The 18,941-nt window shown below is 35.1% G+C and overlaps 1 protein-coding gene across 7 annotated transcripts in view; it reads right to left on the reverse strand.

Moving 5' to 3' along the window:
- Nucleotides 1-501: 501 nt before the first annotated feature.
- BRD1 (bromodomain containing 1) overlaps nt 502-18,941 on the reverse strand; it is a 64,582-nt gene continuing 46,142 nt past the window's right edge. For 6 of the 7 annotated variants that reach the window (XM_075146223.1, XM_075146213.1, XM_075146230.1 and 3 more), the window contains 5 exons: nt 14,225-14,360; nt 12,773-12,900; nt 7,088-7,197; nt 5,151-5,305; nt 502-2,400 (listed from right to left, as the gene is read on the reverse strand). In XM_075146223.1, the coding sequence (XP_075002324.1) occupies nt 2,217-2,400; nt 5,151-5,305; nt 7,088-7,197; nt 12,773-12,900; nt 14,225-14,360 (713 nt within the window). In that variant the 3' untranslated portion in view covers nt 502-2,216. The remainder of the gene's footprint in view (nt 2,401-5,150; nt 5,306-7,087; nt 7,198-12,772; nt 12,901-14,224; nt 14,361-18,941) is intronic. The other variant, XM_075146204.1, reaches the window with a different exon arrangement.

Raw genomic sequence — 18,941 nt, forward strand, 5'->3', positions numbered from 1 at the left:
GTGGTTCTACTGTCTCAATATTGCACAAATTAAGCTCCATTCCTTTCAAAGATGAGCACTGTTATAGGGCACATCCTTCAAGTCATTACACAGAAGTTCTATTTAAGGCAAACAACCAAATGTTCGTTTTATTTTTCTACCTGATGTGGCTGTTGTTTCTATCACAGCAGCGCACCTCAATGACGGTCCTTACAGGATACCTGCCATCACTGCTCCCCCTAAAGCTGTGTTTACTGTCAAGACTGAGAAAACTATTTGCTTGATCATTTGTGAAATTTATCCAACTGATTTTGTAATTATTGGAGTCCATTATAGGCAACTGGTCTTGGCTAGTGTAGCATAACTAGAATACCTACCATGCAGAGGGCTCAGTAAGGATGAAACTGCATGCCACAGCAAGAAAACAATCAGGTTCTTGAACTAGCGCCTCTGTAACAGTTCAGCCATGGAGTGAGAAAATGGGCACTAGAGCAAATCTCAGGGGCTAAATTCAGGACAAAATTAACAGTTGAGAAAGAAATTTTATTTCAAGCTTCTAAGGGGGTATTACAAACAATAGAGAATAAAAACATTAAAAACTATTTAAAAAGTAATTGTCCCTTTAAAATAAAGATTCAAGCAGGTTTAACAATGAAGTATGCTATTCAATGAAGTTTTAAAAAAAGATTTAAAAAGTATTGGTTTTGCTGTATTGGCTAATCCTTTATAAAAAAGCTGGGCATAAATACTTCGTGCATTCATATGCATTATTTGGTGTTTCATATTATATAACTTGGTACAGTATTTAAGATATCACTGCAAAAGAGTTCAAACACAGTGCATTTATAAATAATGGAGTCATTATAAATCACATTGCAAACATACCTTGCCATTTTCATTGTTACAAATTCAGAATCTCAGTGAAGGTAGGAATAAAGTAGCTACAACAATCAATATCTTGACTTTATTTTTTTTCTTTTTAATATAAAAATGCAGTTCTGGAAACCCACCCTCCTTCTTCCCCCTGCCCAAACATAATGCTTTACTTCTTAAAAATAAAAATAAAGTACTAATTCTATATACATCACATGTACCATACAAAAATGTATCCAAAGTTTCTATTGCTACCAAAGTGTTCTAAATTAAAAGTTACATAAATCCCCTCATTGGAAACAAAAGATTACAAGTTACAAAAAAATCAAATTACACACAAACCATCAAGTTATTTTATACAATTTCCAATACATTTTTCTCCCAAAGCAAGTTGTCTTCTCATGTGCCTGTATAAAAATGCATATCAATATATTTGTCAATTTTATTTTTCATTATAAAGCAAATTAATACATTTTCTACAATAAATAAAACACAGGGAGGCACACATAGCAACAAAATTAAATCAATGGGAGATAAATGGGATATGGTTTTGAAAGAAATAATGTGCTTGCAGGCTTTAAGCCAGGTTTGTTTAAAACAAAAACAATCTTAAGTTATTTTGGGCAACAATGGAGTGTTTTTGGTGATTTGCAAGTGATGTACATAGTATAATTTTTTTCTTGATGTCTTTCTCACAAAGTACCCTCCAAAATAATGCAACTTCCTTTCTTAAAATACATATTTGTAATTGTAAATTTACATCAATCTTAAATATGTGGTACTTTGTGCAAAGAGCAACGATTTACACAAACATTCAGAAGTCTTTTTCAGAAGCTACAGTCCAAGGAAGAAATGATACAAGCAGCACCATATTGTATATGATTTGGGCAAACATATATTTGATGCCATTTTGATATTAGGCTTTAAGATCCTTAAACACCTGCAGCTGGAAGATGGTGCTTAGGTAATTTAACCTCAGAAAGAAAGAAAGAAAAAAAAAGTAAAAAGAATGGAAACAAAAACCAACTCCCTCCCCAGCAAAATTATAAAAGGAATTAAAGAGCTACTTCTAAAATCAGAATAAGTTAAGTGTTGAATATACATTTATGTACAATTATGAACACTATGAACAAGACATTTTAACAGGTTTAGTGGAAAATCCTCCAAACTACAACACGATAAAATCAGTAATCAATATGGCAATGGTGATTTAGAAGAATTGCTCAACTATTTCAAGTTTGCAGAACTCGGCCACTGAATCAACAATTAAGGGGTTGTATCTTCAATACATTCTTTTAGACAAAGAGGTTCATTAGAAGAATTCAAGTCTGTGTGGTATTTTTCACGCCTTGGTAGAATCTCTGTTAGTCAATATCACTGAAGTCACTGACTGGTTCTCCATGGACTCTACTCAGGTGATTCATAGCACGATCAAAAGCAATTCTTACTGCTTTTCGTATGCTTGAGTTGCGGCCTTCCATCATTTTTAACTTGTCTATGGTCTCATCTATCCCAAGGGGAACCATTTTGGATTTGGGAAGCCACTGCCTGTAAGAAAGGGTAAAATAAGTAAGTTAAATATAGAATAAAATCAAGAAGTTTGTCCAGAAATGTCAGGACATAGCAGACTAGGTTTACCATCTTAAGTAAAGTGATAAAATTCCTTTTAAGATAGTATTTACTTGCCTTAAATATTTTAAGAACATGAAATATTAGGAAAGCCTCTTCCACAAAACAAAGAATACATTCCAATTCAATGATACTTATTTAATGATTGATATTAAGTATCAACTGAAAAAAAATAGCATGAAATACTGATGCAGTTTAGTTTAAGAATAGGAGGTAGCAACAACTAATGTGACTCAAGATTCACTTGACGCAGTATTGTTTCTCTTCATTCTTGCATTTCCATTATTACAAGGAATTTGCAGATGATGAATTTTTGCCTTACATTTAAGACATCTCAATTTGGTCTTTAGGACGAAAGCTAAACTCTCAAAGAAGTTCTGCTCAGTATGCTTTTACCCTGCAGTATGAAATCCCACTAATTCTATATTCAGAGTATTCTTCCATTTTAAGCTCCATGAATATAATTAATTGGTGGGCACAGAGGAGTGATAATGAAAGATAATAATGATTTTTCTAGTTAAAGGAAAAGCATTCTAAATATTTAATTTAAAAAGTATGAAGTAAATTTACTCCATTTCCATAAATGTTTATCTTAATCCTGTTTTCTTAAGTTACAGGTATTAAGGAAAACAAAAATTAGGTAAAGTAATGAATATGAAGTTAAAGATATGTTACTATCGCCTGCAATCCCAACTCTGCAAATGGCAGAAGCCATGCTTCTATTTAAAAACTTCAGTTTGGGAGTCCATTTGGAGCCGAATGAACTGCAAATCAGATAGTAAAATCTGATATAAAACATTTTCTTCAAAGATTTTTTTAACTGAGTATAATTGTCTCTTGAAACATTATTTTTTATTAAAGCACCCCAAACGACAACCCCATTGTACTGAGCAAACACACTGAAACGAAAAAATGTAAAGAGTCAGTACAAGGATACAGATAGAACAGTAAAAAATCATAACATCAGTCATCAGCATGATAAGCATCAGTCTAACCATTATCAGTTTTAATACAGATCAGAAGGAAGTTTTAAAAAGGGATTTTTAACAGAAAGCTTGCCAGCTCCTCCAGATGCAAGTGGCGAAGGAGAAGAAACAAATATGATTATTTGAAAAGGTAATCCATAGGTGATAGAAGCTGGTATCACAGTCTGAAGATAACATATACCTGCAAGTGAATGAAAATCATAGACATGGGTTCAGGAGTAAAAGAGACAAAAGTGGCTTAGAGTGATGAGTGCCAAAATGGCCAAAATAATCAGGATCAAAGAACCATTACCAAAAAAAGTTGGGGGGGAGGGGAGGAGGAAGAGGGGAAAAGGGCTGGAAAAACATTTAGCCCTTCCTGTCCATCTATGCAGAGTATCCGTTAGAGACAGCTTTGCGTTATATTTGCAAGATTTAGGACCACCTGCATATGGCGACGAATCAGAAAGGTTTAAGCTGCAGAGGACTCCCTAGATCAAGAAGCAATCACAGCAATTATTAAGAAAGTAGCTAGAGAGAACATGCATTACACTTGTGATACCAATGAGAGAAAAAAGAGAAACAGAATACTGAATATATTTAAATTTGGATGTTCTACATGAACAAAGGCAGAAGAATGCAAGATCTCATGGAATCCTGCGCAACAAACAAAGAAGAATATGAAGAAGTACCAATTAATTAAGAAACGAATCGAAGAACAGAGAAAGCAAGCCAAAGAATCGAGATTATGCCAAAAGATCTACAGGGACAGAAAAGCAAACACCATTTCTAAATTTCAGGCAAGAAGTTATTTAGGTGATAGTGTACTGGGACAGAGAGAGTGAGGACAATGGCAGGATTTCTAGACATCACATTCAATCAGCTAAAGAAGAAAATTATATCTGAAAGTGTAAGCAAATTCAAGAGTAAAATCGAGATATAAAAAGATTTAAAGCTAGCTTGACCTTGTGTGGGGAGAAGAGAGGGATTAAGAACACAGGGAAGAAATATATAATTTGATGAAAGGAAGAAAGAGAGGTAGATGAAAAGCTTCCATATCTGGCAAAAAAACCCAAACAAACAAACAAAAATACACCCAAAAAAACCTAACAAAAAAAAAAAAGAAGAGCTAGCGGAAGGGAAAGAGAATGTTTTATTGTGTGAATTATCCCTTCAGGCTCCACACAGCATATTGCTGATACTGAAAGAAATGGAAAAAGGAAGGTTTCACAAAAAAATTTAGAAAGGGTTAAGAATTTCAAAGGAGAGTGTTAATAAAGCATTTAACTAGAGAGGTTAAAAATTTAAAGAAAACACACTTGAGCAGACGGGGGCAGGGGGAAGTGTTGTCATTTGGAAAGCAATGATGAAGGCTGATAAATATTAAAGACCTTTAAAAAAATCTGTTTAGTCAAAGAAGCAATTTTATCAGGTCAATAAATGAAACCAGCTTGTAAATCAAACCAAAAGACTATTTAACAACTTATATTGTTTTCTTCCAAATTGACCGTAAATAAGTATTTTTCAGTGTTGATATACCTTGGTCCAAGAATAGACTCATATATGAAATTTTAACATTACAATTGATACTTCCATAGGAAAGATATCAGTTGAAAGATAATGTTTTAATTTTCTTTTAGACTAAAGGTACAGGCTTTTAAAATTTTAAGTCACTGCATCAAACAATACATTTCAATAACATACCAACTTCTTTTATTGTCAAAAAATAGTACTAAGAATAGTTTCTCATCTGATTTGGTCTGCATTTGTTCTCCAATCTTCAGTACATCCAGAGGTGGCACCGGTATGGTAACACCGTTGTGATGGCCAGCAACACGAGGCATCTTAGGGTCAATAATCTATAAAACAGAAGAAAAGACAGTTCCTAATTTTTAAAACTACATCATTTATTTTAAGGAGGTATTACAAATAAAGTTAATGGAAACAGAATCATAAACTAAACAGCCACTGCGTATAAATTGGCTTTGCGTTACCCACTTACATAACTTCTTGACATAACCTGAATAGGCAGAGTGGAGGCATAGTGGTAAATTTAACTGAAAAAGCTACCTCTAGAACATTTTTTCACCCATATCAGTTCTTCTTAAAGTCACATTTGAATTTCACTTATTACAACTTTCACACTGACAAGCAGGTTTCAGAATGAGAAAGCTGAACCAGGATTTCTAAAGGCAACTAGTCATAACTGGCCTCAAATTTTGGGTTCTGAATTTCAGATACCTTAAAGAAACAACCTATGTTAAGATATAAATATTTGCTTCTGCAAAATACAAGCCCCACACTCAAAATCTGAAGCAAAACACCCTCTAAACAAGCAAAAAAACCCAAACAGAAAAAAAGAAACCAGAAGTCACTTTCAAGTATCTTGCACATCCAATTTAATGACTCAGTTTTCAGCAAAACATGCAGCAAAACAAATTCTTTCTAAACAAAGGTTGGGGGAGGGAGGAAGATTAACATTAAACTGATCAGGCTAATGGAAAAACTCCTCTGCAGGCAGATCACAGCACTATCAAGTGCTCAGCTCCCACCAAAGAGGGGTTATGTTACTGCATGCCTGTTCCACCCATCTCCTACCCCACAAACTCCTGTTGTTTTTCTAGCATTCACACTGGCACCAATCTTAATCCACAGTAAACTGATTACAGGAACTAAATCAACAGAAAGCTAACACTGTGGGGAGTTTGCAGAAATCAGGAGAACTTTCTCCTCTTGACTGAGATTTAGTTCCCCAATCAACTCATCACACATAAGAGAAACACCAGTGCTGACATAAAGGAGTGGGCAGAAAAGGAGCCCTTTGGTCATGATCTGCTTAAATCTAACAGTAAAGCGCTAACGTCGTTCAAGAGACAATCAAATCATCAAATTTTCAGCATCTGACCCAAGAGTGTTTGGGTCACCCACTAAGGGCACTTAAACCCAAGTGCTCTGAATCTCACCTGCACAGGTTTTAACCTGACTCTGTATGATTACATTTTCTGATCTCCACAGCACACATATACTAAAACAGTCATGATTGTCCAGTCTATTATATAAATCAAGCCACAGTGTATGAACTGTTTCTATAACCCCAAATGCCTGAAGCCAAACACTTCATCAACAACATCTTCTCCACAAGCTTTGATTTAAGTAGAACTGTGTGTATTTCTCCTAAAATAACACGGGCACAACAGTTTTAAGTTTCCAGTACATCATTCACAACTGGATACAATCATTCAATTTATTCCGACTCGGTACCAAGTTTTTTGTTTCTTTAATGAATCGCAGAATCAGAGTATTTTTATACTCATTTTGCAGCAGAAAATATTTTATAGTTCCAACACTAACAAGATGTCTGTCAAAGGCTTAGTCAGTTGATCCTTTAATATATATTGCAGAAACAAAGATTACTGAGACAGGTATTGAACATCTCAAAAGATGGGTAGGGTAGTAGAGATTATTGACTCAACATCTGATATTGGAATAATTTTACAAACTGGGTGCATGGTAAAGAGGGCAAAATAATCCACCTTTATTCAACCTGAATGGGAATTTATCAGTTACCTTAAGTTCACCCACCAATATTCTCAGACCAGGAACAGTATCACTAGTGTACTGATGGGAAGCTGTGTACTTACCAGAGCTGGGTAAGAGGGATAGCCACTGCATTTGGCCCATACTACTTTTAGAGGCTCAAGAACAGATGTTGCAGCATCAGTTGAAATCCACATACTGCTATGCCCAACTTCTAAGAACAAATAATAATTAAATATAAAATTAATATGTTAAAGAATGAAACCTCAAACAAATCTTCTGCAGTTCTTTGTTTCCTCCTCAACATCTCATGATCATTAGAATCCAAATACAAATACCACCTTTCAAGAACATAGCAATAAAAAGCAGGTGATGTTCATAACAGCTCTTTAAATGATACTAGTACTTTAATCCAAGCCTACAGATAAAGAACAAGTTTTTAGACACTGCTAGAAACAGCATATCTTAATTCTCAGAAAGCAAGTGTTTGCCAAATTCTAATAATCCTTTCCCTTTGAAAAAGCTCAAAAGAAAACATAAAATTATGGTGCTCCAAATAACCAGTTTCTTTTGAAACTATGACAATCCTGTCAAAGAGGTGATGGTACCGAAGATGCAAGTTGCATGGATGTTTCCAAAGTGTTGGATATAACATAGTACCTGATAACTTACAATGCTTGTCTGGTATACTTTTCTATTCTATACATAAATTCCAATCTTCATTTTAATTTCTATTTATTTATTTATTTTTAATCAGCCCTCTTGGTCTCTCTGCCCAGCTCTTTCCTGCAGCAAAATTCAAAAAGACCAACAGGGTTCAAGGAAGCAGCTGCAATAGTGTTTTTTTCCTTCTCAGGAGGCAGCATAACAGAAAACCGAGCTAATGTTACTGCTCGCTTCTGCCAGAATCCTCCATTTTCTTCTCTGTTGCTCACCACTGGAGTGAAGCATGAGACAGGTTTAAGCTTTTCAGTCAACCAGAACTGCATCTGGCCCCCTAGACACACAGGATATGGTCAAGAGACTGGGCAGAAGACAGTGAGTTATCCCCTCAAGATGGAACTGAGGGTGGAAACAGTAGGAAGAAGGTAGTGAAAGTTCACAAGCTGCGACGATGAGGAAGCACTTTTTGTATGGGGAAACGTGGTACCAAAATACAGTTCAGAGGTTGCAGCTGCACTTTCTTTTGGCACTAAGGCAATACTTGATAGAAGTAGCTCTCTACTTGCAAAAATACAATTTATTCCTCAATTCTTCCCAATCTGCTCCCATTTAAAATGGGCAATGCTTATTCATAATGAAATGCGGCATGCAGATATATGTTCCATCTCAACATCACAAAAAATACTGGGAAAAAAAGTGGTTTCAAACCTTGTAAGAAATAGCAAGGAAAAAGTGTTTAAGGTGATCATAAAAATAAAAATAAAATTAAAAAAAAAAGGTCAGTCATTCTCCACAATATATCCTAGGTCAATTTTCAGCCATAGGCTATTAATTCAATTATAATTTATTTTTAATCTATAATGGTATCAACATTTCAAGAAAATACTTTATTGGGAAGTCTAACTTTATAGATTCACAACTATGTAATATCAGTTATCAAAATGCAATAGTTCATAATAACTTGCCATCACAGCACAACGAAGACGTTAGATGTTTTTGAAGCTAAAAGTTGTTACAAGTTTTATTATAGGTCTGGGTAACATAGGAGAAAGAGAAACAAATGCAATTTTTCCAGTATCTTTAAGACCTCAAACAAGTCTCCTAAGGAAAACAGGGATCGTTGCCATCAATCCCAGCAGGCTTTACAGAGGAGATCTTTAATCAGTGGATTCTATTATCCAAAACCATGGAAACAATTTAAGTCTTATTTACACTATTTCTTACTGAACTACATAACCTTGGAAAAATAGTTACTAAATCTATTTACTGGTTTATTTATTTTTTCCTTTCTGTGTATTTTTAGAGAGGTCATTTTAGGACATTCTTCACTTTCTCATTAAAAGCCGTAAGAATATTCTTCAGATTGATAAATATATAATACACACAAATATAATACATACAGGCATTCTTATACTTCTAAGAGTAGAGCCAAATACATAAAATACTGGATATTATAGAAAGACACGTTAAATCCAGATGAACCATTTTGGTAGTATCTCAAAATAAAACAATCAGAACAATTGCTAACACAATTAAAAAAAAGCAATTTGGGCAACTTCTTTATTTCTCTGCTCTATTAATAGTAGTATGTTAAGTATTCATATTCGTCAGTTATAGAGAGTCATGAAGGTTTAGATTAATGTATCCTTCATACACAGACTATTTTGAAAAATATATATAGAACTGTATCTGGTACATAAAAACAGTACAAGTCCTCTTCTTCAGGCCAGCTAACAAGAAAAAAAAAGAAACCTACATTATTCTAGCTGCAGAGTTGATATGAAACAAAGAAAATGATATTTTAATGCTGAGTAGAAGATCATACATAATCTGACAGGATGCATGCAGCCAGATTCCCTCAGAGAGTTCTCGGATGTATACACAGTAGGGAGGAGTCTCAGAATTTTTCCTAGTCAGAATTTATTCCATGTGGTGATAGAGGATTAATACACTAGCACATACGGTTAGTAGTTTTCTTGTACAACATAAACCCCCCTTTATTTCCTCAAGCTACGAGACAATGAATTTAAGTTAGCAGTCAGGACAACATACTGCTTAAGATTTTAAATAACAGTATTCCCACTAGCTGAAAATCAACAGTAACGAAATACCACAAACCAGACTTATGATTCTACACAGTTTAGAGTAAAGATAAAGATGTCTCATTATACTTTTCCTCCCCTTACAGACTTTTTACTTCTTACAATATTTTTAAAACAACTAGTGGGTTTTTCAGTATCATTCTCATAATAAAGTCAATGTGTTTAATTTTTTGTGGGAAGTTGAGCAAAACACCCATTAGGCGCCAGCATCACAAGCCTCAACACTTTAAGGCATTTCTGTCTTCAAAAACAGAGCTAGGAACTTCAAACCCAGTATCTGCATAGCTTTCAGCAAGGAATATGAGCTCTTCATAAGCCAATTTTATTTTAAACCAGAAACTTCAGTCACAAACAGGAAAGCCTATTTTACTGAAAGATGACCAGATTAACAGCGCACAGTGTTGTTTTCGTGGTGGTTTTTTTTTGTTTTTGTTTTTTTTTTTTTGTGGGTTTTTTTTTTTTAATTACATAGAGGAAACTTTGATTTTAACACCTAAATCTGCAGACAAATCCACTGATACTGAGCATATTTAAGCTCCAAAACTACTGCCACCCAGCAGGTAGCTGTGGTATTGGCAGCGTAGACGGATCATTCTTTAGCACAAATGATAAATTGAGACTTTCTTTTTACTGTGTAACTCTTGGCCGGACGAAGTGTCCTCTCTGCCGTCAATGTTACCTGTTGAAATTAAGACCGTGCAGAGGGGAAAGCTATTTGAGTCAAATGCAGCAAAATGTTCCCCTACAACCTGCCCCCTGCCCACTCTTGCTCACCAATCTGATGTGACTAAAGAGAAAAACAGCATCTAGACATTGCTGGGAAAAATATTATCACTAAGATTTACTGAGGGGGAAAAAAAAATCTGACAAGAAGGTGAAGCAACTGACTGGACAAAGATGGGGACAAAGAATTGAAAACTGGGACAAAAAAGCATGGCAAGAGTATGGAACAGGAGAGCTAGACAAGAATCTTGAATCAGGGAACAAGAAATAGCTAGGCAAAAGGATTGGGCAAGGCTCAGGAGGCACAGGCAGAAGAACACATTGCCACTTCAGCGCAGCAACTTTCTGACCCTATAAAGGAATCCAAGACCTACAAACCTCAGCACATCTCTGTAAACAGCATCTATTAATGAAAACCACTCATAGCATGTGTCTATTCATCTTCCAGTGCTCTTGCACACCAAGGACAACAAGCTATTACATACAGATAATTCAATTTGAAAACCAAGAAAACCTTATTAAGGCTACAAGTCCAAGCCCCAAAAGTTAGACAGAACTCTGAGTCGCTTTTGAACTTTAATTCACGCTCGGTATTTATATCTGAATATAATCTTCATATTTCTATATAGAACATATTTTTCCATAATAGTCTTAAGTTGCCCAGTACACTGAGTGGACCTGGTTCTAAAGCACATCTCAGGCTCACAAGTCAAAAATGCTGAATGTGGCAGCAGTATTACAGAAAACAGCATGCCCTAACTTGCACACTTGGCTTTCTGATTTCAGTAGCACTCTTGTAACATTGTTTGCATTTGAACTAACGTATTTCAGAGTGCATGCATTACAATGATTACATCCATTAATCAATGCAAAACTGCATCCCATCATAACTGCAGTATTACAACATACCATACCATAGATTCTGAGACAGCATCTTGTAAATAGAAACAAGATATTCCGTGGACCTAAAGAGAGCATATCTGTAAGCACTGTGTTTGTTTCTAAAGCATATATATTCTGTCAAACAGAACTGTTTGAGACATCTTGCCAAGAATGAACAATCCTTTATTTTAGTTTCTTTGTAAAATCTGGGATTTTACTAATAAAAGTAAATCATGGTAAAGTTCCAGTTATGCACAGGATGTAAGCAAGAGATTTCACTTCACCCCTACTTATTTCCTCTTCTTGATCTGCTGAGGTAACAGGGTGCAGATGGCAGCTAAAAGAGCTCAAATTAAGACAGAATATATAGTAATATATAAAATAATGCTATTAAATGTCATTTGCTCCTCCTTTTAGGCAGCTGTAGAATGTACCTGAGAACAGAGACAGAATTAAGAGAGATCAAGGAGAGTTCTGAAAAAACAGGTACAGGAATTCTAAGTAGAAAGTTTTAAATATAAGACTACTCAGGACAGAGTAAGAAAACCAAATGGAAAAGGTTAAGTCCTGTATAAGAGGTTACCATACAGATAATAAAGACACTAAACCTGAGAGTAATGAAGCAGTAGCTGAAAACAGATTAGCTGCAAGAAAGAAAAACAAAACTGATCATCTGAGAAGGAAAGAACAGACTAAAGCAAACAAAGAGTCAGATAAAAGCACCAGGAAGACATTAAAGAGTCCTGGACAAGGAACACCCAGGATGAGGGGGTGAGAGAAACTAAAGACAGGCCTGCTAGACACTGCAAGGCTGACACCTAACATCAGCGTGGGAGCACTGCATTACACAAACACAATTCTACTTACAGAAGAGATGACCTACTTAAATCTTGTAATGCAATTAAAATATTGAAACGGGTTGAAAAACTTATCACCAGAACATAGTTATTTCCCTAAAATTTGGTAAGTTGTTATCCTCTACATTCCTAGACATTTCCACTTCTTTCCAATCTCAATTTTTTCCTGAATCAAAGCAGACCATGTCTCACCTGTTTGTCAACACGTTTATGCAGAACGTGAGAATATGAGGAGTAAACCCTAAACCAAAAAGCCCAACAAAATATTGACAGAACCATAAATAATACTTCAGTACAAGTTTTGTTTGTATTACTAGAGTAGCTTGATCATTTTAAATACCACTTTTTAATCAAAGAAACAAAATCAGGTACTATTCTTTTCTCTTCAAAGTCTTTAAAGAGTCAAAAGCAGAAACCAATAGTTTCTGCACTGCTATCACCACCACTTTCAGAACACTTAGATGTATTTCAGCAGCAAAAATAAGAATGTTAGAATCTGTCAAATAAATGGACAAAATTATAGTTATACTGTATTGTTAAGAATACAATTATTTATAGTTACCAGCTGCAATTCTTGCTGCTTTGGCATAGTTTCCATTTTCAATGCATGATATCAATTCACTTCGGTCTTCCAGTGTGTGTCTTCGTATAAGTGCTGGTTTACCTTTACCACACTTCGGTAGGCTGAAACTACAAAAGCATTAATATTAAAACCATTACTTGATAATTAACATTGTTCGCTATAAATCAAGACATTGAAAAAAGAATTTAAAATTCATCAGTACACAGTAAAATCAGAGCGGCAAACTCTAACAGATTTTATATAACTAACACAAACAACTACATAAAAGCTAAAACCCCAGATTATTTTCATGCACGGAACTGCCTGGTTATCAGCAAAAGACAAACAGTATGCAGCTGCACCTCAACTGCTGTACAGGTTACACATGCACAAATGAGAGAAGCTGCTTTGACTCCAGTGTTAGTGTAGATACTGGCCAAATAGAAACATGTTCCCTCTGCTCCAACAGTTCCACTACATAAGAAATACAATTATTTTCTCTTTCATTTTTCACTACATATTCAAGTCTTTCAGTTGTGGAATGTTTATACACAAAATGGGAAATTTGTTCTCCGCACACTTGAGTTTTCTTTAAGAGATCAAAGAATCTGAATAGCAATTATTCTAGATCAAATCCTCAATATATGACATTTACAACAGATGCAATATTAAATTCTCCTTGTTTCTGAAGGCCTGTTTGACATGAGTCCATTCCCTTAAACAGTTTAATACCATCTTGAACACATGAATAAAGCCATCTTTTTTTTTTTTTTAAAAAAAAAAAAACCAACAGATTTACCCTAAACTTCTGAATGACCCATCCTCACAACCAACGATTGGAGACAGCTACCTTTTACCCAGAGATTAGTGTGCTTTTGGAAGATGTGCACCATTGGTGACGGAGAAATATTTATCAATGGTGGCAGAGGTGACCATTCTGACAGTCCTACCTTTAACAAGACTTCACAAAGAGAAGGTCAATAGTTGGTAAATGGGTACTATCATCACTGCAGTAACTAGCCAGTAATCCAAATCACAGACTGATAATCTACAGTTTCACAGCTACTGAATTTACCTTCCCTGTGTACACAACTCTGCTTTGAAAATTGCTTCTCTCCTCCCCTCACGAACATAAACAAACCCATTTTTAGTGTTCAGGATTAGGAAGGCAATTAAAACAAGATACTACACACACAAACATGTATACGTAGCTATACAGAGCAAGAGAAGCATAGTCAAGTATAAAGTGTAACTGCCTGGATCTGCAATAACCTGAATTCAACAAAAGAATACTAGCAATCCTGAAAGGTGTCTCAGATTTGACACACAACTGAGAAAATTGAAATGTACTCTTTTTTCTAAAATTTATGCAATCCTCCAATGTGGGTTACAAGCAGTATAGAAAACTGATACATTCAATCTCAAATTTATATTTCAGATTTACAGTTTTACCTTGAGTTACACAAAAGACTGTTACTAGATGAAATACTAGATTCTGATGCACAGCGGCGACGAGGTTCAACTTTTCTTCCCGGAGTATCATCTAATGCTCTCTCTTTACCTCCATCTCCAAAACCATTTGACAGACCTACAGCATAAGATAAAAATAAACTGCATCAAACTGGAAACCACACCATTTTCATTAACAACTTTTTATATTCACACATTGTATCATTACTGTTCTGTACTTCAAGTATTTTGATGTGATGAAAAAGAAAGAACATGAACATTAACAAAACATTTCATTTCAAAACACAGTATTATAAATAGGAGAATCCTATAGTCCAGATTTTAAAGATAGGATGGAAATTTAGGTAACATAAAAAAAGGTGAAGATTATAATATGGCAAATGCCAAATGGAATATCAAATCAGTCTCTGTATGTAATGTTTCCAACTATTAAGACAGCCAGGCTGCAGAAGTTGGGTAGAAAAAACAAGAAAAAAGCCCAAAAAACATTACAAACCAGGCCGATTTACCAAGTCAACACAAGACTCATTTGAATACAATGTTACAACCGTAAATCAAGAAAGTAGACATTCCCTGCTGCTGCTATTAATTCTTACTGAAAGCCTTCCCATTTTAGTAAATTCAGACTGACGTCATCATGTCTGTTTTCTGGGATCAGCAATCAATAATATGCACATTACTACTTTTGACTATCCTTCCCCTGGCACAAGTTTATATACTTCTAAGGATATTATATCTTGACTTTATAATTGTAATGAAAACATAACAAAAGGCTTTTATATTACAAGCTACTGATTTGATGGGCTGCCATCAATCCCGCTCTGGGTTTGCTAATTCATAAACAGTATAGTTCTTACTAAGCCATTTCCATATTTGATTAAAGAGACAAATGAAGAGGTTTAGGATAGCGTTCTGAAGACTTTCTCAAGGCAGGTGCGGGGAATTAGCACTAAAAAAGAAAGAATCCAACACAGACTCCAGAGTATCAACAGAAATGAACTGGCTAAAGACAATGGTACTAGCCTGCAATCAGCTACTGCAAGCTGTACACTGCAAAGAAAAGAAAATTTTAACACGAATTCAATTCTGAGTATACTTACTTCCTTACAATAGAATTTTTACTTAAGGCATATGACCAGCATGCTTCTCATAATGCAAGAAAGAGCTACCCATCCCAGCCATCCTATTATCAGAGTCTTGAAAGGTCATCATGATCTTTGTTCATTCAGACATAGTCAAATAAGCTTATGTAACTTCACGTGCCTCTCCACTGAGCATTACACTGTAAGACAATTATGGCAGAACTCCCTTTATTAAGTTCTAATTCTTCCAGCCTGTTTGCTACAAAGACCTCTAGAAAGAAGGCTGACAACTGAGGAACTTGAACTTAGCAAGTTACTTTGTACAATCCAGTCATATTTCAAGGCATTTCCATACAGTGATTTAAGCGATTTCCTCCTCCACCCCCAGGAGACCTTTCCTTTGGATTATCAACACAATTTTAGATTTTTAAGAGAAAAAGGATAATTTATTCAGTGGTCTGAAAGATTTATGGATAAGCATTCTCTTTCATAGTCATTTAGTTGACATTGTAGAATATTCATTTAAGAGTGTCTGTTTTGTAACTCCTGTGTTTGCCTTTGATTTCCTATACGAGAAAAAAAAATGATAAAGGTAGCATTGTCAAGTGCTCAACCACCAAACTACATGCTATTGATTAACCTTGTTCTGATTCTTAGCAAGTCAGTAAAAATAGCTGGAGATTAACTAGGAGTTCAGCTATGCTGAAAGACCTGTCAAAACAGAGTATGCTTTATGAGAAAGCTTAAATTCCCCTATAAACTATCGCAGTACACTTCACATAGCATCGAAATGAAAAGCTGAAAAAAAACATTCTGCAAAGATAAAAAAGAGATCTCTTAGGTCTCTGCAAATAAGTATTTTTTAGTCTTGGATATCCTGTCAGACCTATTTTTCAAGTGAGGTGTAGAAACTGTTTTGTTTTCATCCTGCCACAAGCCAGAGATATATTACTCAAGTTATCATTGAGGCAGCTAGCTAATATAAATCAGCTATCAGCAAAAACAAATTAGATCACAGATTAATTTTTAAATTTAAAGACAGATCAAAGTAAATATTGCTACCAGAATCAGAGCACAGTTCAGGTTCCCAATGCACTGAAAAAGTGAAAGGAAATATCTGTTTATTCTTGTAAGAGTATGTATAAAATGTTTAACCATATGTATGCCAAATATGACTTGGCTACGTATCTCTAGGTACACCAGTTCTGTATGTATATGTATATCCAGGACAAAAAAACCCATTCTTTGTCAACATTCACATTTTGATTGCTTCAATCAGTTTATGATTGTGCTGCCACTGAAATGGACGTTTTGGCACTCTCAGTCCCTTGCAATGGTTTCTTATCATCATCATCATGTCAGTACGAGGAAATACATGGTCATGTAATGAACTAGTTTTCAACCATGCACTGGGCAAAGCAACCGTGTGATTGCCTGATTGCTGATGTTGAGAAAGCAACAGAAACATGCAACTATAGCAATGGAGACAGCTCTCCGCAGTGGTAGTCCAGTCTTACACTATTTTAAACATAACCTACATTATGAGTTTAATGACTCATTTATTTCACTAATGTAGGTTTTTAAGATTACAGTAAGCAAAGTTTTTTCCATCTGTAGAATGATCACTAACAGTGGGGAAAAAAAAACCCAACCTTTTTCTGACAAATAAGGAATATTAAAGTGCAAAAGAATTTAGAGCTTTTCAGACATGTTTCTCTCTTGCTTGTGGAAGTGTGAAAAACAAAGAACATGCCGGCTACCAGCAGGAGCAATTTTCCTGAGTATCAAGCCCTGAATGACATGAGCTTACGCAGTCCATGAGACTCAGTTTATACAGTCCACTTTTCAGAAATTATAAGGAATAACCTTCATTTTAAGGAAGGGAGACCTCAATGCTTATTTTAAACAAAACACTCATATCTAGTCACAGATGCAGCAGTTCCCAAGTGATCTTGTTACTTGACAGAAAAATCCAGGCAATAAAATGTAAGTGCTTTATGGTATCACTGATGTGCAAAAAATAAACAGATATACTACATTTACATGCTATAGCTGGGAATTTGTTTTTTTAAATCATCACAAAACTCTTTTCTCCCATGAATCAAGAAACACCCAATCTCCTGTAGCTACTAGAATAAGTGAGATTAAAGATGATCCCCCTGTGCTTTAAGGAATTTGCATTTTATTGGCTCAAAATATATTACTAGGAAGGTCAAATAAAGAAAATCCATGGGAGAAGTAATTCATCCTGCTTTTGCAGATTAGTAGTCTGGGTAAGTCTACAGCAAACCTATATGAGCCATTTACATTTTCCAGAAGCTCATGATTTTGTTAGATCAACCGAGCTTTCTCTACAGTCACAGAGAGAAACTTTATCAGGTAAGGTACTGAACTTCTTACACATACCCCCTCACCAACACCCTTGATTGAGAACAACCTCCTCCCAAAAAAATCCCAAACATCAAACTAAAACCTTTCATTAGTGGATGAATCCTTTTTATTTTCTCCTCTTTTCTTAAGTTTCTTCGAAAAGCAGTCCGCTCTCAGAGGCAATTCAACTTTTTTTTCATTAAAAAAAAAAAGGAATTCACAAATAGTGAAGTCTGCTATCAATATTAAATGCAGGGTTACCACATTTCCAATCTTCAGCTCTAGACGTCATTTTACATAGAAAGTTTACTGCCACGTCAATCATGGCATATAACACATGTAACACATATAGCACATGTATTTTTAAAAATAAAGAAACGCTAACAAAAACCTGTAAACTAAGAAAGAAAAAGTAAGCCAAAGATTATCAGCTTGATACTTTTTCACAGGTTTCTCATTGTCTTGAAAAGTGTATTTATCAGGGAAAGTTTCAACTTTTTCTCAACAGTAGCAGTTTGTTCTCAAACTGCAATTAAAACTTTCACTGACTACCTACATCAAGCAAATTAGGATCTTGTTGCCCATACCAAATTAATGGAAGCAGGAAAAGGTAACTCTGGAAAGACAGCAGAAGTTCGGAAAAAAAGACAGAGGAACAAAACTCAGGATACTCCACGGAGCAGCATGCTCCACGAATGTACAAAATTCTGCCACAGAATACAGAATTGTGGGTTTCAGACTGTAATCGCATCTTGCAGTTCTGCTGAAACAAAAATAACGAAGCAGAACTTGTATAAAATTATTCTAAAGCAATTAAAACTTTATTATGCATAGCTTGATGCAAAGCCAAGCATATCCAAATGTAAGATGAAGTGCTGTATTCAAACCACAGCTGAAGAGCTGAGAAATAATGAAAACCGTTAAATAATTTCAACCACTAAAAAAGTGGGAGCATTCAAAAAACAACTGCACACAGCGCACCAGCACGTATATAACACTACTTAGGTTCATTTTACCAAGCAAGGACGAATCAAGTCCTGACTTCTGCACTTACCCAGCACCAGTGATGTTAGTCTTCATTAAAACACGTATTTTAAAGAAAACTGTATATTTTATTAAAACTACATAAATGCACAAAAATAGGTAAAACAGTTTTTTGTACGCTTTATTTCTCCAAGAAAGACTAGACTAGTTTTTGGGGAAGGGAAGAGGATGGAGATGGAACATTCTTAACTAATCTGCTCTCA

This window comes from Calonectris borealis, chromosome 1, assembly GCF_964195595.1.
Source record: "Calonectris borealis chromosome 1, bCalBor7.hap1.2, whole genome shotgun sequence".
NCBI lineage: Eukaryota > Metazoa > Chordata > Aves > Procellariiformes > Procellariidae > Calonectris > Calonectris borealis.